Source organism: Leptosomus discolor, chromosome 1, assembly GCF_034619465.1.
Source record: "Leptosomus discolor isolate bLepDis1 chromosome 1, bLepDis1.hap2, whole genome shotgun sequence".
NCBI lineage: Eukaryota > Metazoa > Chordata > Aves > Leptosomiformes > Leptosomidae > Leptosomus > Leptosomus discolor.
In genome coordinates, this window is record NC_141391.1 from 135159473 (window position 1) to 135182180 (window position 22708).

Here is a 22708-nt window from a genome sequence, read left to right on the forward strand (position 1 = left end):
ATCCTGCTTTCGTCATGCACATTTAGGGTTTCGCAACTGTGGAACTGTTTTTTAACATCATGAAGAGGGGCATAAAACTCCTCGGATGATCTGTTCTCCTGCTTCCATTTTCATTAAGGGGTGTGTCTGTCTACAGGTAGAATCACTGATATTTCGGCATCATAGAATCATAGAATCATTAGGTTGGAATAGATCTCTAAAATCATCAAGTCCAACTGTCGACCTAATATCACCATGCCCATTAAACCATGTCTAGAAGCACTACATCAACTGAGTATTTTGCTCTTGCTCTAGAAGACGTCTCATGGTCTCAGTTATGCCATTAATGAAATGTGTTACATGTTACAAAATTTGCCCTAGACAATTCTTTGGATAATAGCAATAGTCTAGCAAAGCACTGCCCTACCAGGATAACAAAGAATTGTGGTCCTTCAGAGAAATGCAGTGACTGATAGACTCATGGGAGGCAACAGCAGTAGAGCAGGTGGCCAGTTTCTCATGCAATGAAACACCCACTCCCTCTTGGGCTACCCAGGTCTCTCTGTCATTTCTCTTCCTGATTTTTTGTTCATCTCAGAGAACAGGAGTTTCCACAGCTGTGTCCATCTCTGCAGGGGAGATGATATATGGAATGCATTTTCTCAAAGACTGACTCTACCGTGCAGTCTCAAAATCTGAGTGTTAGTGCATGCTTTTCCTCATACCATAGATCTAGAGAAGAAATAAAGAACAAAGAAAACTATTCCAGAAAAGGAAGTAATGCATTAATGCCAGAAAACTGAGTGGAAGAAAGTATCTTCTGAGATGCAGCGTTTGTCAAAAGGTCCTTCTAGTTTGGTGACATAGAGCTCCAAGGCTGAACAATCACAGTGGCAAGATGGCATGGAAGGCAAGAGCCAACACCCTGACATACCCTAGAAGAGGTGCCAACCTCGAGCACAAGTGCCTTCTTCTCTTGGATGAGAGCACAATTTGCCAGCTTTAAGGTGCAAGTCCACCTTCTGGTTTGCTTTCAGCACATTCTGGTGGGAGACAGAAACTAAAGTGTGGTCACAAATCTGCTGCTGAACACAGCTGCCCAAACTAAAAGACAGTCTCAAAGCTGTAAAACCTTTTATTCAATTCTGTGTTTCATGCCTGAAGCTGATGTAATCAGGAATTAAATGTTGTCTACCCAAAAGGAGAAGAGTTCTAATGAAAAGAGAAGAGTTCTACAAAAGTGGAAGTGCTTTCTTCAATAATGGCAGAAAGAAATACATGACAGTCAGAAAGGGTAGAAGTGAGATAAAGAGGAAGAAAGGATATAGCAATAAGCGAAACAGGAACGTTTTCTCGGCAGTACTGTGATTGAGGAAGCTCTTGATGTCTTGATGTCTCTGCTGCTTCATTTGTGCCTGCCAATACAAGGAAGACCCACAAAGGGGTAGATTTGCTTCCTAGCTTAGTAGCTGCAAATGGTAGATCTTTTTCTACCTTTTCGTTCTGACACTTTTCTTTTTACCAGCTATGACAGAAGAAGTAACATACGCTAATCTGAAATTTGAAAACAGCCATGAACTGGGTAATATCACAGAGCCTGAAGACACTAAGGAAAAAGGTGTAGTATCTATGAATCTTTTATGATTTATTCTTGCTAAACTAGATGGGATGGGAAATACTTTTAATTATATGCCCAAGGGGCCTTTGTTAGCTTTGTTACTATCAGAAAAGATAAAAATGTATCCTGTTTTTTGTGGCTGCCATTTCTGCCTGAACTTTTTAGAGTTTGGAATTATTATTATTTCATGGAAAAACATATTGCTGAGGGTTATACTAAGCTCTACAAATAGTCCTAATTGTCTAAACCTCAAAAGAGTTAACTTGAACTAATTTTTAAAGCGGATCAGTTCCATTTAATTTCATTTCAATTTGCATTAAAGCTTAGAACTGAATTAGTTTTAACTGACTCACTTTATTTCACTTCTAAAGTTCTAGCCTGAATTAAGGCACTGGTCTTTGAAATGGCTATATCTGTTAAAGGGCTGAATGTATTTTAAACACAGATTTTAAATTAATTTTGCTTAAATTGCGAATTTGACCTCTAGATTTGAGTGGTACAACTCATGGGAATAAAAACCATAGAAAGTCCTAGCTGTTTGTGGGGTCAGGGTCTGGAGCACAGGTTTACAAACAAGAGGACAATTTGCTTGTGATTCAGAAGAAATTGTCTGGGAAATTCTGTATGAAAGAGCAGTGGTTTCAAACACTGTTATGTTTTTTGAACATACATTTTTTGAACATTGTTATATTAAGTTACAGTTTTGAGCATTGGCAAGGTGTAATTCAAGGGCTAAAATAAAAAGTAAAAATCTGAGCTGCCTTTGTGTTAAGCTCTGGGCTTCTTTTCTTTAATGTCCAATGACACTAGTATCCTCATGCAACTCCAGACGTCCTGCTTCTATGTACTAGGGTAGACAACATCTGTTTTGTGATGAGAAAGCACCATTTTGAGAGGGCACAGCACAGTCTGTGCATTATTTCACAAATACCAAATTGAAACAACCACAATTAATAAATACATCCATTCTAGGATACGGGAGGACTATACAGGTAGGAGGACCCAGCCCAAGGCCCCTTCAACTGTGCTAGATGTAGCAGAAGCAGTGTGAGGTTACAAAGTACAGTACAGGGAACCTAAAGAAGCTAAAGAACCGAAAGAATTTCTTGAGGCAATACTTCAGTTAAAACAGTCAAAGCTAAAACTACTGCTTGGTCTTGATTCATATTGCTGCCCAGAAAATATTTTGCATTTGTTTATGAAAATCTCACTTTCAAACTCTAAATCTTTGTCTCTTCTCATCTGAAAGCTCCAGAAAGCATGGACTATAACACTTCCAGTCACAGCTTGGGGCTGTGACTTTGTAGGGGTAGGAACAATTTATTTTTGCCCTTTAGCTACAATTTGTATGAGTCTATTTAGAAGCCTGCTTTAGAGAGTCAAATTTCTAATACTGAAGTTCTCCAGGCACTTAGTATTCCGTTTCAGAGCATGTACAGAAGCACTTTGACCTCAAAAATATCCTTATGTCCCAGCAGTCAATGCATCCTTATGTCTTGTTAGGATCTACAAGGTATGTGACTTTCCTGTGCAGGCCTTATCTCCAAGTGTATTAGTTGTACGCCTGTGCAATCAGACTTTGGAAAATAACGCAGAAGGGAAATGTTCCTTCTCTTTGTGAAGAACCTGGGTATTTCTCTTTTATGCAATAGCAAGCAGTTAGAGCACTTCCTTAGTGAGGTTGCATTCTGTGGTGAAATGCAGATGCAGGAAGAGTGGCAGATGTAATATATATTTAGTAAGGCTTTTGTCAGTGCCTCTTACAGTATTGTCATTTTAAAGCTGAGGAAATTAGTAGGCCAGATGGTGGACTGTTAGGCAAATTGAAAACTGGCTGGACTACCAGGCTCAAAGGGGAGTAACTAATGGTTCAGCGTCTGTTTTCTGGTAGAGTCTCTCAGGGGTCCCTCAGGGCTTGATACTGAGCCCCCGTTGTTTACTATCTTCATCGACGACATGAAAAATGACTCAGAGTGTGTCTTCAGCAAATTTATAACGATAGTAAACTAGGGGTAGTGTCTGATACTACCAAGTGGTAAAGCTTCAAAACAGAGGAACCTTGAGAAACTTGAGGACTGTGTGAGGAGAAACCACATCAAGCTCCACAAGTTGTGCACTGAGGCTGGACTAATCCCAGGCAGTGGTACACACTAGGAGCAGGCTGGCTGTGGAGGCTGGAAAGGACCTGGGGTTTATGGTGAATGGGAGGTTGAATATAAGCCAGCAGTGATCTGTGTCCCAGTTCCTACTCCTTCAGCAATTAACTCCCCAATTTTAAACACCCCTTTCCCTTTTCTAGACTAGCGATTTCCTCCCCATGTTCCCAGTCTACTTCATTTATTGGTTTAAGTCAATATGGTTGCAGCTCTCCACAGAGTCCATGTAGTGGTGGTTTGGTGCCTGGTGGGGTTTTGGTAGGGGTTTTGGCAGTGGGAGAGGGGGCTACAGAGGTGGCTCCGGTAAGAGGCCTGGAGAAGCTCCCCCGGCTCCAATTTCGGACCCGCATCTGGCCAAGGCCAGGCCAATAGCCCCTCTGAGAATAACTCTATTTAAGAGTGAAAGAACCTGTTGATCGAGTTCTTTGTTCATGGTTCTTTGTTGGTGAGGGGAAGAGAGGAGGGGGATGGCAGGGAGACAACCCTGCGGACACCCAGGTCAGTGAGGAAGCAGAGGGGGAGCTGTGCCGGAGCAGGGGTTCCCCTGCGGCCCGCGGGGGGGTGGCGGCTGAGCCCCTGCAGCCCCTGGAGCCCAGCGGCGGCCCAGAGGTCGCCCTGCAGCCCGCGGAGGGCCCCGGGCCGGAGGGGCAGGGACCGGGCCCGGAGCAGAGCGCGACTGCGGCCGCGCTGGAGCCGCCCGTGGGTGGGAGGGCGGCAGCCCCGGGAGGGACCCGCGCTGGGGGGTTCTGGGGAGCTGCGGCCCCGCGGGAAGGACTCACGTTGGGGCAGCGGGAGGAGGAATGTCTGCCGGGAGAGGGACCCCGCGGTGGGGCAGGGGAGGGCTGCGAGGGCCTCTCTCCCTGAGGGGGACCTTGTGCCGGAGGACTGTGATCCCCATTCCCTGCCCCCTGCGCTGCTTGGGGGGAAGAGGGAGCAGAGCTGAGCCCGGCAAAAAGGGAGGGGCTGGGGGAAGGTGCGGTGTTTTTAAGACCTGGTTGTAGCTCTCGTTATCCTTGATGGTGGTGGTTGTTTTGTATTAAATGTATGTTTTTACTCCCAAGTTGGGTCTATCTTTTGCCCGTGGCCATGATTGGTGAGTGAGCCCTCCCTGTCCTGTGTCTCAACCCTCAAGCCTTTTTGCTTTTTTTGGTCGTATTTTCTCCTCCTCATCCCTCAGGGGACGGGGTAGGGTTGAGCAAGAGGCTGCTGGTGCTTTGCTGCCCAGCTGGGTGGGCTCAAGCCATGACACGACTTTAACACCTGCTTTAGATTTAGTGCTTCCCTGACAAACTGAATGCTTTTTCTCCCTCCTTCAGTACCTCCTGACCCATGAAATCTTCCAGCTTCTATAAACAACATCTCTTTTGGATAATCCACATGCTTAAAAATTCCTTTGCTCAGGAAAAGATTGTTCCTTTTCCTCCTTGTTCAAGAGCTCATTTCTATATCTGGGCTGTAACCCTTATTACAGAAATATTCTCTATGATTTCCTAGCTAGAAGTCTCAAACTGCCATAAAGTACCAGCAGAGTTTACTAGAGCAATCAAATTACCAGATTACCACAGATATATGCCACATAATACAAATTACCACACCTATACCATGCTTATCTGTTTTCAAGCTTTGAACAATCAACTTTATCGATTTTGCAATATCTTACTTTCTCAGTATCTTTCTTGCCACCGTCTATGGCCTTTGAAAGGACCAAGGCTGTCCACATTGTCCATTGAGCTGTTGTGATCTCCCACTCTTTTACTTTGTTTGGGCATCTTTTGCTGTGTGCAGAGCATCTGCAGCAGGAATACACAACCGTAAATTAAAAGCAATTATTTATTGACCAATGCACCACAAAGATGTCTGCAATTTAATGAGGCTAATGTGTTCACTATTCCCTTAGTATTGCACCTCCATTTCATGACTGAATTCCTTCCAGGGCCTCCCACTTCGTCTCGATCTTGCTGGCCAGTAGTCGTGATTTTGTTCACGCTATGCCTGGCATTGCTGATGGCACTGGTGACCCTGGCAGTTTTGTGTAAGTACTAATGCATTTCTGTTTGCTGGGGGGCTCAAGCTACCGAATAACATCAGATTGACATCTCCTTCAGGTGGAATTTCTGGTTCAGCTGAAAACAGACAACCGGGCAAACCAAATATTTTCCCTTGCCACAGCATCTTTGTCCTCTTCTCAATGTGATGAGGCTAGAAATGAGCAACCTAGAGGGGAGCTGGAAAGGGGTGGAGAAAGAGAGTTGCTGCTTGCTTTGGCTGCCATTGTTTGGTCTCCTAAAAACTGTAACCACAATCCGCTGTACTGACTAACAATGGAGTTAATTCCTCTTTGATAATGCTGGATCTGAAGGGAAGGTAAAAGCTTTATGTCCCAGTAAATAGGTTGTGCCCATTACCTCCTATTTGGAACAATTCCACTGTAAACCAGAGCTGAAGTTCACATTTTTAGGGAAAAAAAGCACAGCCTGGAAACCAATATAAAAAAGAGACACCATGGAAATACATGATAAAAAGTAACACTTTAATTTTGTTGTTCACACATAGCCATATAGTAAGAAATCCACTATGTAAATGTTCACCACCTCAACAGCCCTTACATTCAACTATTTAGAGAGGAATAACATTTATCCCGAGTGGTTTATTTATCCCTAATGACCTGCTGAGACATTCCCTATCTGCATCCCACCCCTTATGAAGGACAGCACTGGAAAATGTGTTATTGTGAATTTCAGTTTTCCAGATTCCCAAAAACTACAGGACACAACTTAGAGACCTCAACATGACGAAGAATGAGCTGCATACAAGTTTCTCAAATATGCTGCGAGCAATAGGAAATCAACTGTGTTTGGAAGGGGAAGGAAACCCTAAAAACAATGGTAAATCAAAAAGGGCTTATCTTTCAACATGGCAGGGAAGGAAATGAGATGTGTCTTCTGTGTCTACTCAGGTCTGTCTCCTCAGGTGAGCCTGTGTCTTCTCAGATGTGACCACCTAGAAAGTAAGCAATGAGCATGTCTGCCTTATGCAGTGCCTGGAGAGAGGTGCCCAGCCTGGCCATATGTGCAGTGGCGTGGGACCTGGCAGTGGTACTAGGGTTTCAGGATTTAGTTTCCCTAAGAAAATGATTCTGTGGGATGCCTTCTGGACATGCCAGTTCCCATCAGCACTAATTCAGGGGTCTCTACAACACACTCATTTGCATCTAATACACAATTTTACAGTGGTGCCTGAGAATTAAACAATCCTACTGCACTCTATGTGAACAGCAGTCCATACACAGTGTCGTGTGCTAGTACCGGCCCCAGTTAAGACAGGAATCTCCTAAAGCCAGAAGTGATGTGCAGTGAAGCATAGCTAAAGCAATCTGTGAGTTCACTCCCTGTCTCCTGACTGTGTACAATGTAGGGCTGTTTCTGAAATCAGTTTGCCACAGCTCAGTTGTTTAAGTGGCATCTGACAATGACCCAGCCAGAGAAATAGTTTTTTTCAGAAATTATACTCTGAGGAGCAGGGGCATCGGGCAAAGGGATCCTGTTGTGACTGTTGGGAAAGGGGATTTCATTTGTTCGGGTATTGTTCCACGGACAAGCTGTCTAGGTCTCCCTTGTAGTTAATGAAGATAACTTGGTAGCACAAGGGTACAGTCTGTTTCCTCCCAAGAAAGACACTTGAAATGACAGAAAAAGCACTTGTGAGACAGACCTACTTCTGTCCATTGACTAAAATGGGAATCTGGATGGGTTGACTCATGTCACCTTTGCAGACTCCTAAAATTAAACAAAATAAATCCCATTTGCAACACCTGAACCTCCTCCCAGTGCTAAAGGAATGGGAGAGATAGGGGGATGATTCAGTCTTCATCTCTGTTGTTACCTGAAGCTTCTTGGACCACAGTGGGATTTTGACTGAATGGGGACCGTCTCAAACATCCTCAGTCCCTACGGATCTTGCTGTCACCGGCCAACAGCAATGTTCTGTGAGGAACAGCCTGGGAACAGAAACAGGGTGATGGTTTGATGGTTTTCCTCTCCCAGGCCAGAACTGTGTACTCTGCCCCGCAAACTGGAAGTGGGAAGGTGGTGATACATGTTACTACTGCTCTGAGGAAAAGAGGTCGTGGGAACAGAGTCACCAGTTTTGTTCCTCACAAAACTCTACTCTTCTTCTGACAAAAAAGGCAGCAAAGCTGGTATGGACTGGTTTCTTACTCTGTTTACCATGGAGAAAGTTCATGAACCCTATCAGCTGCTTGACTCACACACAATTTTCTTAAATGGCACTGTAAACAGGAGTTTTTCTAAGTGGTTAGGTTTTCCTGGGCAGTCCTAAGGCATAGGGCTGGTCATAGCTAGACAAAGTGGGGCCCTTTGAGCAGCTGATGGTTGGAGACAGCCTATCTTGTCTCAGCTTGCCGTGACTGGCTACTTACTGGGATGACTGGTGAAAGTGGATTCATGGCTGTTTTGTTGTGGGCAATGATGTCACTAATTTATTAAGTGTTATATATCCATACAAGGATTTGATAAAGTGTTAGTGTGAAAACCTCCTTTAACCTGGTGTCTCCATAGGCAAACCATAGTCCTCCCCATTTTGTAGAAGTTCTTTCCACAAAAGTTGATCTCATCTTTTCAATCAAAATTAAAACACTTGGCAGCGAGTTGCTGAAATCTGGCCTAATCTTTTAGTATATGAAAACAAACTGAGATGGGAAGAGAGAATGCGAGGTGTAGAGTGAAATAATGCTTTTGCTTCTGGATGCCAGCAGACATATTGGAAGACTGAAGGCAGAAAAGATGTCCCAAGAGCTAGCAGTCAGGGCTGGGCCTGCCTCCTCTCCAACACTCAACAGATGCCAGTTCCCCTCTCACTGAGCTGCAGGCTATAAGGTTTATCCCAGAAGTTAAGGGGAGCAGCTTTATTCTCGCCCTCCCAAATTGATGACAGCAAAGATTGTGAGGTGCAGTCTGTTCTAGCTGTCTTAATCACCGCATTGAGAGGTATAAGGAAAAAAAAAATGGAGAAGTGTTCTGGGGGTGACAATGTAAGTGAAGGAAGAGAACAACAGAAAAATTGAATTAAAATCTTTAGAGATTTCCCTGAAGCAGCAGTGAGAAAGGCAGCATTATTCAAGTTTACATTCTTACCTGTTCTGCTCAAAGCATTTTTTAAGAACTGAATGCTTAACTTTAAGACCTCTTCTACTTGTCATGGTCCAGCTTCTGACAGTAAGTTAATGATGCTAGAGCCAAGTGTGAAGGTTCAACAAATCAAACCAAACAACTCCCTGCAGAGGCTTCCTTTTCGCCGTTCACAAGTGCTAAGGACAGAGTAAAGGGGGAGGAATGATTCATGACTAAAGGGAGGAGAACTATTCAGTGTTTCATCCAGAGGGGTTAAGTCAAGTTGATGAGGGTGACATTGCTCTTCAGAGATAGAAGTGTATCTTCTCTCTGATTAAAAACAGCTCTACTGTCATTTCTTCTTTGATACTAGGCATCTCCTTTAAGTGCAGAACTTGTCATGACAGGTTTATAATCTGTGGTATTTATTCTTTAAGCAATTTCTATCAATGCTTTCAACTTGTGAGCCTAAATATTATTTTTTTTATATCTTCCTGAATGTCTGTTTTGAATTGTCCTTACCCTGCTTAGGAACTGATAAAAAAAATTCCTAGAGGATCATACTGGATTGGATTAGAATTCAGAGCTGAACAGAGAGACTGGTATTGGGCAGACAACACAGCTCTTACAGCAGAACAAAAGTCTTGGTAAGTGAACAGATTTTCCACAGTACATACAGTTGGTCTTCAACCACACGCAACTCCCAGTTTCTCTGACACAAAGGGCACATTGAACAACCAACTTTTATGGCGCTTTCTCTGCACTCTGGTTCTCACTTTTCCGTTTCAGATTTTTCTTGGCCTCACCCAGAACTGCTTGCAGGCTGACCTAAGCCCTATTACAGGGCAAAAAAAGTACCTGGAAAGTTTATTTCCACATTTTAGTTTCAGATTGACCATAGATGTCATGTTTCTCTTGTATTTGACAACTACTTTCAGTGAGGTCACAAGGGGAAAACTTGAATGGAAAGGTTTTTAATTTCATGCTTTTGACTTTATACTTTTTTTAATATATATAAACACTTTATATATATATATATATATAAAATATACACTATTTATTCTCTAGACTCATTTCATTTCAGTTTAACATGTTATTTCAGAAATACAATGTATTTTTCTTCTTGCTTTCTAATCTCCTTTTCGTTATCGGACAGTCTCCTCTTAACATTTCTGTTGAAACAGCCACTGACACCCTCCAGTCAGTACCCACGAGTTAGTGTTTCTTACTGTCAGGTACAAGAAATGGTTTAAGATCCATGCTTAGAATCTGCTGGGGGTGCTTGTTGTCACGTTCAGGACAGGGTCAGCCTCCTAGGAATTGGTGCATTGTGTCAATGAATGATTTATTTCTTTGTTGGGGGGATATATTCTTTGTAAAAGCCACATCAGTACTTCTTGCAAAGACAGGTCTTTTCAGAAGGGGCAAGGATGCACCATTTGAATGAATTGAGATGTAACAGTAAAGATTTTTCTTTTCTAGGATAAAGTTTGCAAACTACCCCGAATACTGTGGATATTTTTATCCTACTGGCATATATAGTGCACCATGTAAAGAAGAGCTATACTGTATCTGTGAAAAGCCTGTCATCCAATTACAGCAAGATAACAACCGTTGGCAGGAGGACTGGTTTGTCGGACCAAAATGATAATGAAAACCTAGAAGATGTTCTGCAAGGTTGGAATTTTTTATTTTGTTTTTGAGAACTATCACATGAGAATTTAAATATGTTGGATCAGACCTAATACGTTTCCCTGTTTTCGTTCTCTTTTAGACATATGTAAAGATATCTTCATACTAACAAAACAGGCATGGTGACGGGCTCCAGGAGTGACACAAGTCTGTCGTTCCAGATGTAAAATTGCCAAATGATTACTCAGTTTTAACTAGCACAAGTGATGGACAAAATGGCCAGAAGTGATGGCTGGGAAAAAAAAGCGTAGTGACAAGGCAAGCGTGTAAATATACAGCTCCTCTCCCAGCATCGACTGATAGAGTCCAGCATCCACCAATACAGTCCCAATACCACTTCTCAGTTCATAACTGTACAGCTGTAACGTAACACATGTGATGAGGATTAAACGCTCCCATTCAGAAGACTCTCCTGATGTCTTGTTGATCTGACTGCTTTAATACACAATTAGGCTGGAGTATACAACACATAAACACAGTTATCCTGAGAAGGTGGACAAAATGTTCCTGAACTGTATTAATAATCATTAATGCTCTGGAACACAGGGATTCATAGTCCTTGTAAGGACTTGTGCATGTCTCACAGGAGAAGAATCATTTAGCTATGAATGTCTAGCTCTCTTCCATGCTCTATACTTCTTCCTGGCACTGTTAGTTCTCTTTTTTCTTTTTTCTTTTTTTTTTTCTTTTTTTTTTTTCACCTATTAGTAATTCGCTCTTTTCTATTTTTCTGCTTTTCTACTTTTTTGATCTATTGCAAGAGTTATGCTAGGCTTCAGTCAGAGGCATGAACAGAACCTCCTTTTATGTAGTTTTAGGATATTTCCTGGAATGCCATACTACTAACTTAATGTGCTGAGCAAGGGTCTACAAGCCAAACCACAGTGAAAATACCCCAAGCAGTGCTAAAGAACAAAATATCTCCCTCCTCATCTCCATAGATCAATGACAGTCACGTTAAAATAAGAAATCTCAACCCTGTAACAGTGTTTTGATTTGAGCAAAAAGTCCATAAATTCCTAGCTTGGTCCCCCCTGGGGACTTGCGTATTCCTTGTGGATTGCATCCTAGATTATTTATTGTGGATCATTTTCCACTGGTATAGCAGCTGGGCTGCTAAAGAATTAGTCATTCTTTTCAAGAGGCTGTTCTAGTGTCTGATCTCAGCACTACGCAGCAGTTTCTGATCAACAACGTGAGCACTTTGGGTGTTATTTTCAAATACCAGTTTCACACTCCAGAAACCTTAGTGGATTTCTCTTCCTCTCTGCTTTTTACACTCAACAGTCGCATCTCTAATAGGTTTCTCCTAGCTGCTCCTCTCCGTTCCTCTCCTAGGTGTTCCTGCTTTTGGCAGGAGTGAAAATCCAGGGTGCTTCAGTCCTGCAGTGCAGACACAGCACTGGTGACTTCCCAGAGTGTCTCTCAGCATTCATACCAGCTACACTGAAACAAGAAATCTCATGTGGAAGGTATCATGAACTGTGTTCGTGGTGCGCCAGTTCTTGATAATGAAGGGTTTTGCTGTAATCTGCCAGAAAATCTACAAACTACAAAAGAAAGAAAGAAAGAAAAAAAAGACTGATCTTGTTTTCTCTTACATTAGAGTGACAGTGAGGAAGCAGGAAAGATATTTCCAGAATGTTTTTTATTATTATTATTATTAATGAGGCATGCCTAAGAGCCAAAAGAAAGAAAAATCACCCCAGAGAAGAAGGACACGAGGCAATGTCCTACCATCCACTGTAGGCTTTTGGAGTGCTGCAGCGAACAACCTCACAACTGGCAAAGACAAGGCCCTGGTGGTGGTGTAACCAGGTAGGGCTCAAGGATGCGCTGTCTGTCTGTTTTGTCTCTTCCATTGAAAGGAGCTTTTCCTTACAGGGAAGGAGACATAGAAATGTACTGTGTGTGTATTGGCTGAGATGGCATTTTTGAATGACAGTTCTGTACAACAGCATGTTTCCCATGTCTAAATTCCACTCCTCCCTGTGCGCCCTCCCAGTCATAGACTCTAGCTAATGCAATTTGCACGGTCACATTCTGTTTCATAAACACAGCTGGTTTTTCCAGCCCGCTGACAACATTTATACACAGGCTGTGTTCAAAGGTAGACCCAAACTTGTGCCTTAGTTTACCTTTCTTTTCATTTTAGTCTCAAGAAACACAAGAATTTGTGTGCACTGGATCCTTACAAGAACAGAGAGCATGACGGTGAAGCCCCATATTACCACTTTTGTTACTTCTGTTCTTGCAGCAGGATCTGTTTTAAAAGGTGACTTGAAAAATAATACAAGAGAATGACTTTACCTCCTGTATTCTCTCCAGAAGTAAAATCAGGTTGGAGAAAAGTCTCCCCAAAGGTGGTTCATTACATGCTTGAGAAGTTGTTGCTAGGACTGAAGAGGTTACTGTCACGAAAACTTGCAACAAAATTCAGTATCATAGATACACTTGACTCCCAGTTATCTGCAGAAAAGCCCTTTTTATGCTAAGGTGCCAACATACAGTCTTCAGGCCCAGTAGACAAGTATTTTTGCACCATATTTAGCATGAGGTTTTTATGAGGATATTATGAATACACCATGAACACACAGTGACTGCCACTCCTTGTGTGCATCTCTGCATAAGAAAACTGACTGTAAGCAACCCTTACTCCCAACTTTTCCATCACACCTTCTCTTTGCATGCAGGTGAGATATAATGCAAGAAATACATGCAGGCAGAGATATTTCTGCTCTGAAAAAATCTATCATCTGCACAGTAAGGCAGGAAGAATAGCCCAGTCATTACAGTGTATTTCCTGATTGTTGATATTATTTTGCAAATGGGATACTCTGAAATTTACACACAAGAGCAGGAACAGCTACCACAGAAATCCCTCTCTTGCAATTTCCTTCTGACTCACCCTGTCACCAGGATGTGACTCATCATGTCTGAGCAAGTGCTCTCTTAAGAAGTGTTGGTCACTGAAGATGTTTAAGAACTACAGTTCAACACTGGAGCAAGGCACTGAAGAGAGCTAGAGATGGCGGTGAGGATGGATAAACCACTTCTGCACAGTGACTTCTGTGTACAGTGCAACAGCAGAGAGGTCCTCCGTGTAGGCTGGTCTTTCTCTAACATAGGCTAATCAGTTGCATGAATCTTGCCAAGCTCCTGGCCTCACCGTCCTTTCAGATCAGCTTTTCCCATTCTAGCATTTATTTCAGTGAATTTTTGTAAAAACAGTTTCATTTCTCATTTATTTCGTAACTGTATGGAAATGCAGCCTATTGCTTTCTGTGCAGCTGTTGTATTCGTGCCCTGGTACATGAACAGATATCTTTCGTACCTTAACTCAAAATAGCAACTATTTCTAGAGCATCTTATTTTAAGGAGGCAGAAAATCTGGATGTTCGCTGTATTTAAGGGCTCAGCTCAGGTGGACAGTTAAATGAAACAGTCTTAGGTTCCAGCCAGGAACCAAAATTCACCACCTTCATGTTCAGGAAGAAAATACCCATCTTTGACAGCGCCGTTTTGGCTCCTTAATGTGCTTTCAATGTGTTACCCTTTTACTTTGTCATCGTAATCAGAACAGAGCCAGCTTCCTCTGTGGTTTCTTTGGAAATGCTGAAACGTGAACCATTTTCATCGCTTCGGCATTGGTCTTGCTGCAGTGTGCCGCTACACCCAAAGTACTGCTATTGCAGGAAAGAAGTGTGACGAGCTGGAAATGGAGGATGAGGAAGGCTACACTGCTTTAAATTTACAACCTCCAGCTTCAGTTATTACTCCTAGATACTCGAGCAGCAACAAGTGTTCTGCATTTAAGGTTCCAGCCAGTTGTGTTACAGTAGACAGTAAGTATAGATGGAAATTAGCTTTTCTATCTAAATCAGGGCATAACTTAAATTTGCATGTTCATGTTGATTGCTTTAGAATCCTTCTAAACTTTACGGTATACTCTTAGATAACTGTTCATAGAAACAGCAGAAAGAATAATCATAATGGAGTTTGTGTGCTATTGTTTATGATCACAGATGATATTTTTTCTGAAGCCTATCTTTACTCCAATTCTTTTTTCCATTTACTTCAACAGAAAAGACAAATTCCACCTTTCTATTGATTTTTTTACTACAAGAGAGGAAGGCAGTATAGTTTTATCAGATACTGCAGGCCTTGGAAGCAATTTCCTCAGCTATAGGGAGTAGAAAGGTGCCCTGTTTGTCAGTCTTAATAGTGAATGTAAGCTCTGATAGGAGTATATATTTTTACGTGTTTATACTCAAAGTTTTTCTATAAACAAGCTGAATGTTAACTAAGGTAGTGGATTGTGCCTGTGGAATGCCTGAGACCGTAAAATGATGACTTGAGTACAGTTGCTGCTGGTCATAAATTCTCCATGTGGCTTATGTGTGAAATAAATATGATTGCTGCTGTCTGCAGGTTGGGTAGAGTAGACAAAGACTAAATTAACATCACTCTGGTGCTGTCTGGAGAAGATCTAGGGCTTGAGAACAATCGCTCGACAAGGAGGATGGAAGAGAAGCTGTTGAGAAGCAGCAGCCAGAAAACCAAAGATAAAATATTAGGGAGTGCGATCTAGGCACAGAGCTTTCCAGAAAGAAACAGGTTGGCAAGCTTAGAAAACTTTTAAAATGGCCTTTTGATATGCACAGAGAACCTGTAAAGTAGATAGATTTGGGACCTCTATAGTTCACCTTTTCCAACTTTCTGCTGGAAAGAGCTAACTCTAAAGTCTGATCAAGTTTCTCAGGGCCTTGTCCACTTGAGTTTTGGAAACCTCCAGGGGTGGAGATCTCACAACCTCTCTGGGCACTTGTTCCAGTGCTGAAGAGGAACGAATTTTTTTCCTCACATCTAGAAGTTTCCCTGATGCAGCTTGTGACTGTTGTATTGCATCCTTTTGCTGTGCCTCTGTGGGAAGAGTCTGGCTCCATCTATGAAGCCCTTTTAGGTAGTGGTGAATTGAAATTAGGTCCTCTCTTAGCCTTCTCTTCTCCAAGCTAAGCAAGTCTAGGTCTTTCAGACTCTCTATAGGTCCCTGTCCAACTCAGTGTTTCTCTGCTGGACTCCCTGCAGTTATCTGATTTCTCTCTTGAACTAGGAAATTCAGTACTGAACACAGTATCCCAGACATGGCTTCATGACTGTCATGTAGAGTGAAATAATCACTTCTCTTGACCTGTTGACTGCAGTCTTGCCCATGCAGCCCAGTGCTGGTCAGCTTTTGTTGCCAGAAGGGCACACTTGAGGACCCACGTTCAACTTGCCCACCAGGACCGTGAAGCATAGCTGCTTCCTGACCAGTCAGTCCCCAAGCTGTACTGGTTCATGGAGTTGTACTGTTACAGGTTCCAGACTTCACACTTGCCTTTGTTGAGCTGATGCACTTACGGGTCATTCCTAGGAATTTTAGGTCCCTTTAAAAGAAAGCCTTATGGTCTGGCATATCAGTCAGCACCCCAACATGGTGTCATCTGCAGTCTCTTCAAATTGCCTTAACTGGTGAGGGTCAGGGATGTCTGCCTTAACTTCGACAATGTAAGTTTTAGTTGCCAAGTGTATCTGGACTTCTGGGCACCTCTGGAGGGTGTTTGTTCTCACCTAGCAAAAGATTTGTTCCCTGGAGGTGCTTGTTCTGATGCACTGGACTCCAGGAAAGTACTTGATGTGTGTAGTACTTTTCAATTAGCCTTAACACTCTAGAATATCTATGAAAGAGTACTACAGAAAATTGCAGAGCACTGTTTCCCAAAAGGGAAAAAAAAACATATATATGTGTGTGTGTGCTTGTGTGTGAAAGAAAATACTTTAATCAGGGGATAGTCAGCTGTAATATTTTGGAGAAACATATTCCTGATCAGACATTGAACCACAATGGAAACTCAGAGTAAGGGCCTGCAGAAAGATGCAGAGTTTGATGTTCAAACATTGCAATCATTTAGAAATCCCAGTCACAGGTTCCAGAAGTAATTATCCAAAACTAGACTGTAATTTTTCCTTTTCAAGGTGGAGAAGTCTTAGAGATTGTTTTCTTATTTCCAGGACTGTGGGAACTAAAATACCTAGTCTGTTTACCTGTCTCATGAGAAGAAGTTTTACTCAAACCCTAGAGCACCACTTAAGAAATATTCTCAGTGGTTAAACAGATATTTTCAAAAAATGACTTCAGGAAATTTAGAACAGTAATAACAAAAACTGCAGTAAGAAAAAAAGAGACTCTGCAGAAGGGATAAAAGTGAACTGATGTTGTCAGAGAGGAGGTAATACCACTGCATGGTGAGGAGAGCTGCTGGTTTTGTTGCTGAATGGGTTTTTTGTTTGTCCCAGGAGCCTCTGCCTCATCTTCCATCTGGCGGCCAGTGGCCTTTGCTTTCCTCGCTTTGTGCTTGGTGCTGCTGACAGGGCTGGTAGCCCTCCTGGCCCTGTGTAAGTACTGTGGTGTCCCAAGCTCCTGCTGTGGGAGTGAACTCCAGATGTATGGCTGCTTCTTCTCTGCCTCAGACTGCCCCTAGTGTCCGGGTTCCCCCAACGGAAATAACACAGCAAGGGCAGCAGTACAGCTCTCCCACAGAAGTACCCCTGTGGCTGGGTGTCAGCACAGGGCACACAGAATGACTGATATCTGCACTTACAGTTACATTGAGCCTAAGGGTTACACTAATCCTAATGCAATACCTAAACCTAACTAAGCCTAACCCTAAAACTAACCCCTAACCTTAATACTAACCTTAATGAACCCAATTCTAACACTAAAGCTAAACCTTAACTCTATCCCTATCCCTAAGCATAAACATAAACCCTCTAAACCTAGCCCCAACCCTAATCCTAAACCGTATCCCTAAAAATAACCCTAACCCTAACACCTAATGCCTAACCCTAACTGCAATCATAATGACCCTAATCCTCATCCTAACCCCAACCTTAACCTATATCCCTAGCCTAACCCTAACCCTTACCCTACAACCGAACCTTAACCGTACCTCTAACCCTAACCGCTGGCTAATCCTGACCCTAACTGTAACCCCCAACTTCTAAACCTAACCCATTTGTGAAATGCTGAGTTTCCACAGCTAGAAGCTCATCTCGTTAGCCAGGCTGTCTGGATAATGGTGCCCCCCTGTGGCTGTTACAGGAATATATTTCACAGTTGCCGTTCCCTCTCTTTCTTGGATTGCAAGCTTTTTGCAGGGAGGGCAGTCCTGTCATCAAAGCATTGTGACCAGTGCATTTGCCCAACGATTACAGCAGATTTTCCACAGAAACATTTCAATTAACAACCAAAGATGAACCACATTACATTTGGAATTAGCAGCAGAGAGTACCTGGCTTCTTTTTGCGGGAGGGAAGCAGTTGCAAGTGGCCAGGACCAACCTCAGGTTGGGCCATGGCATCACAAGAATGTTAGCTCAGAGGCAGTTCTTCAGATTTCTAGTCTAACACCCTTTCTTCTCCACCATTCAAAGCTGCATTATCACCAACCTCAGATAAACTCATCCATAGTTCTGTCCAGGTGACTTTTCAAAATCTTCAAGGGCAGAGATACTCCCACCTTCCCAGGTGATCCTTTCCAGTGCTGCACAATGCTCTTGGTGAAGAAATGCAGATGTTGTACACACAATGGTAGGAATATAAACAAAGTAGACAAAAAAAAAAAAAAGCCAAAAGCTACAAATTAAAGCTACAATTAAAGCTACAAATTTTTAAAAATAATCTTTGAAAAGCACTTTCATGCTCTTCAGTTTTTCAGGTTTCCAAAGATCCTGAGGAAGGAAAGAAGCTGCAGGAAATGAGGGAAGCATTGTGTTTTGAAGGGAAGGAGAAAAATGGTAAATGTGGTTGTTATGTAAATAAACACAAATCACTGATCAATTAGTGTCTGTTTTTAACTGTGTTAGTATTTGAGATGTGGACTTGTGTACACTAACATGCAAAAAAACTTGTCTCTCGACCCTTAAGAGCTCAGCTGATTCACTGCTACCCTTAATCTTTTCTCAGTCAAGCCAGTAGCTAAAGCCCCTCTATTCCTTGAAGGTCTACATAATAATCTCTCTGATTTCTAGAAACAAAATGTGCTCTCTGTCCAGCAAGCTGGCAGAACAGTGGAGATGACAACTGCTTCTACATTTCAAAGCAGAAGAAAACATGGAAACAAAGCCAGGAGTTCTGTTCCTCAAGAAATTCTACTCTTCTTGTGCTAAAAGACAGAGCAAAGATGGTACAGTCTTAACCTCATGCATACCTTAATGTCACGAATTTTAACATCCAGTAATCTTGCAGGCAGAAAATAGTTTACAGTGCATGTATTTCATTTTCTCTGGGTCAAGTAGTCTTCCTGCAAGTCACAAGATTGTCACAACTTGCAGCACTTCCTAAATTGTGTTCTGTGAGAAATAGTGAAAATGTGTGTTATGAGAAATAGAATAAGCCATTGTATAAAATACCTTAATTATCTAATACTTAGGTTTTCACACAGAAAACAAACTGCATATTATAAGCATGGAGTAGAGACTCAGCACACATAATGCATGTTTTCATTATCTCTTTCCACAAGTTTTATTACTGAGGGCTTCCAGCATCAAACCCACGTCTACATGAAATCTAGAGAGCGGCTGATTCACTGTGATACTGTCATTTGTACACTGCAGTGCGAAGTGACTATAAAAGGTTGTTTTCTGACCTTGTGTTATACCCTCTCAGAGTGTTGTTAATGATGGCACAAAGGCTAGGCAGCAGAGGATTATATTATGATGACTGGAAAACATTTAGTGAATTAATAATTTTAACTAGTCTTACTAATTTGCGGGAGTTTGCTACTAATGAAAAATATGTAATTTGCTGTCAAGACCGTATTTTCCCTTTTTGTACAGACATATCTGGGAACTTCTTTTTCAACAGCTATTAAGCTTACACAAAGCCCAAATATGTTTTCTTTTTGCTACACAAAACTTTTGAAAGGAAACAAGCTTTACTGGAAATCTCTCTGCTTTTTCTAGATGGAGTTAGTTTCAGGTGGGGGTTCTCAACTCTTTTATTTCAAGCCATAAAGGCTGGCCTTTTGGATTATTTTTTTTTTAATGAACGTCAGATGAGTAGAGAGAAAGTAGAAAGTGCAGAACTGGTTTATTATTGAGTTTAGCAGTATTCTGAGGTCAGACTCATGGTTCACACTGTTGGGAGACAACTGAACACCACACCTTCAATGCTGAATTCAAGAGAAGATTTTGGTATGCTATATCAATGGCTAGATAGTTTGATTCCAGATATCTGGGTGCTTTTTTTCCCGTATTTGGTATGTGTAGCTTCTGCCAGACTGTGGCCAGACCAGTTTAAGCCAGCTGTGGATTTTAGATTTTGGATGAGTCCCTAAACATGCTACTAAGCAGCAGTAGAGTATCTGGAGGATCTGAACAGGCTAAAATGCTGAGGAACCTCTTAGGTAGCATTTAGACACCTAGGGAGTGATTCGGGTGCCTAAGTATAGGGTTCTAGTGCAATCTGAGATGCCTGGGGGTATTCTCTTTGACGTCCAAATAATGCCTCAACAAGGCACAGTTCTGCCATAGGTTCTGGGTCTTGTCTGTCAGCCATATGTGAAGACTTCAGGCAGGTTGGAGAATCTCAAAAGGTGCTAGAGGCCTATATTTTAGGCAACAGGCTCTGCCCTCTAGGCTGGGATTCATCTCACCTAACTTTATTTAGGCATTTACAGTGTAAGCGATCTGCAACTTCAGAGCTACTTCCTTAGGCTCCATTACGGCTGGTGGGAAATCTGGCCAAGACAGTCACTACTCAGCAGCACTCCTACCACGCGAGATTAATCACTTCTCAGGCTCCATCAGATCTGTTGGCCAGATCACTGTTGACTCTAATTGGGGCTTAAATGATGCTCCCATATCTATCTCTAAACTGCAGATATCTAAAGGCAGTGTAGATACCTAAAGGCAGACCAGATAAAGCTGGTTTGTTCGTGTGTTTATTTGTTTAAAAACCCAGTGTTTTTACAGATCCAGGGTACATTCGTCTTGTGACAATTCAATAAACAATTCAATATGATCCTATAATCAAAGCAGTCTGCACCGCCTTATGGAAAACAAGCATGGACAACAGGTTACTCTCCTATTGAATAAATGTTATTTGCTTTGGTTAGAGAACCTTCACAGCTGGAAGATACAGGAACTTAGGTCTTATTTTTGAAATAGTGTTGTGATGATTTTCTCATACCTACAGGTTTCTCTGCCACAGTTTTCACAGTTTTACTGGGTTGGATTATCATACGTATCTGAAAGGAGCGGCTGGTACTGGGAGGATGGAACAGCTTTTTCAAGAGAAGCAACAAGCTGGTAAGCCTTCATAACTTAGGACCAGTGTGGTTCCACCTGATAGGCCCCAGTAAATTCTATGAGACTTGTGCTTCCTCTTACTTTCCCATATTTGTCACGTGCAATGTCAAAGGAGCACGGAGACCATAGTATCTGCTATGGAGATCCAAATTGGTGTCCTGTATAAGGAACAATGAGTTGCAAAGTACAGCTCAATCACATGCACCAGACCCAAAAGAACCACCTAGCACAAATAAAATAGCTCCAAGGGGGAAATAACTCTACATTCCAGTGGCAAATCAGTACAATTACAAATGGTCCAAATACAGATCGTATGATGTCACCAGGACATCACTTAGCCGTATCTTTTAATTTCCTAGGGTTGTGCTCTATGATAACATCTTTTGTGCCTCCTTTTATGGACGGATTATATATGCCAGCCAATCCTGTTCGACAAAGCAATTCTGGATCTGTGAAAAAGTGGCCGTTCATTTCACCTGAAGAAGCATTGCAAGAAAGGATGTGGGATCTGCTGCTGTCAGATGCCAACTTTAGGAAACGGAATTTTTAAATGTATTTTTATTTTTGTTTGTTTATCATGTAGTTTTCTCAGAATGATTATTCAAATGGACAGGTCATTAGAGACTAAATCTTCCTCTTTGTCTGCAGTTTCCCTTCCAGGATTACAAATGAGAGAGAGAAAAAAACCTACAAAGCTAAAAACTACAAGCCTAGGAAGCAACTTGAAAGATGCTTCTTGCATGACTGTAGGCTGACAACCACACATTCTTGCAGATCTCTATATTTCTTGAGCTTCAGTCAGCATTTTACATTAACACCTGCCAGTCATAAACCAGTCCAGCTACATCCTTGATGATTTTACTCACTAAATTACTTACTGTACACACTAAATACTATCCACCCATAATCCTCTTCTAGAGCAGTTTACCTAGACATTCTTTCTTTTCTAAATCTGTCCATCCAGCTGTTCCCCTGTTTGAGGTACAGGAATACAGAAAGAACACAAGGCTCTATTTATCCATAAAATTCTTTTTCTATATGTGTTAATATTTATAGAAACAAAAGGACATTTGTGAGAAGACTACAGGGAATCCCTGGAAGCAATCTCTGTAAAAAGTAGAGTCAAATGTCATGGTAGGATTAAAACATTACCTGAATAACTTCAGTACTATTATAACTTTAATTGCTATGCAAATAGCAGTGAGGATAATTATTATGTGCTCCATTTAGAGCTACACACAATCAGTACTCAAACTGATGCAGAATCCATTGACACAGATCTTAGTTAAGCTCTTGTATTATAGCCACACTCTTTGGGATCTCTGGAGGCCAAGGTACACACTATGCATCATGTGTTATTAAAGCACTTGTCATACTTCTTGAAAGAAAATGATACCTCCACTTCTCTGAGTGGAGTTTCATTGCATGTATTCTTTGAAGTTTTCTGTGTCAGCATCTGTTTTGTATTACATATGCATATATTCCTTGTACATATGTCCCTTGTATCAATGTGTATATGCCTTAGTATTTGGAGACTTTCCTTAAAATAAATGAAAAAATAATAATATGTCTTTAATATTCAATATTTCCTTGGAAAATATTATCAAAGGCTGAAGCATTCCTTGGTAAAAGAAATGAATCCATCTTCCTAATGTGCCAAAAGATGCTTGTGAACTGAATAAATTTACTACACTCAGTAGAGCCAAGTTGTAATTCATGGGTGCAACTACCAGCTGAACTATCTAGAATTCCTTACTATTGCAGTAGGAAGTGCAGGTACAG

The 22708-nt window shown here is 41.8% G+C and overlaps 1 protein-coding gene across 2 annotated transcripts; it reads left to right on the forward strand.

Moving 5' to 3' along the window:
* Nucleotides 1–1433: 1433 nt before the first annotated feature.
* Nucleotides 1434–22487, forward strand: LOC104354847 (C-type lectin domain family 12 member A). 2 transcript variants are annotated; one of them, XM_086465531.1, is made up of 7 exons: nucleotides 1434–1597; nucleotides 5687–5785; nucleotides 6495–6638; nucleotides 7797–7951; nucleotides 9414–9529; nucleotides 10365–10559; nucleotides 10657–10835. In XM_086465531.1, exons 1-6 carry the CDS (start codon nucleotides 1507–1509, stop codon nucleotides 10528–10530), a joined length of 771 nt encoding a protein of 256 aa, XP_086321657.1. In that variant the 5' UTR covers nucleotides 1434–1506; the 3' UTR covers nucleotides 10531–10559; nucleotides 10657–10835. The 2 variants fall into 2 exon arrangements, with proteins under 2 accessions (XP_086321657.1, XP_086321664.1); XM_086465538.1 differs by lacking the exons at nucleotides 5687–5785; nucleotides 6495–6638; nucleotides 7797–7951; ... (1 more) ...; nucleotides 10365–10559; nucleotides 10657–10835 and adding exons at nucleotides 14270–14419; nucleotides 16914–17012; nucleotides 18326–18412; ... (1 more) ...; nucleotides 20814–20926; nucleotides 21286–22487 and having other exon boundaries at nucleotides 1470–1597.
* The last annotated feature ends 221 nt before the right edge of the window (nucleotides 22488–22708 follow it).

Bases quoted from the DNA above. Each gene is read 5' to 3' on its own strand.
- LOC104354847 (XM_086465538.1), top strand. From the start codon at position 1,507: ATGACAGAAGAAGTAACATACGCTAATCTGAAATTTGAAAACAGCCAT. The intron at 18,802-20,813 runs GTACAGTCTTAA...TCATACCTACAG, and splicing joins TAAAAGACAGAGCAAAGATG to GTTTCTCTGCCACAGTTTTC. The intron at 20,927-21,285 runs GTAAGCCTTCAT...TTAATTTCCTAG, and splicing joins TCAAGAGAAGCAACAAGCTG to GGTTGTGCTCTATGATAACA.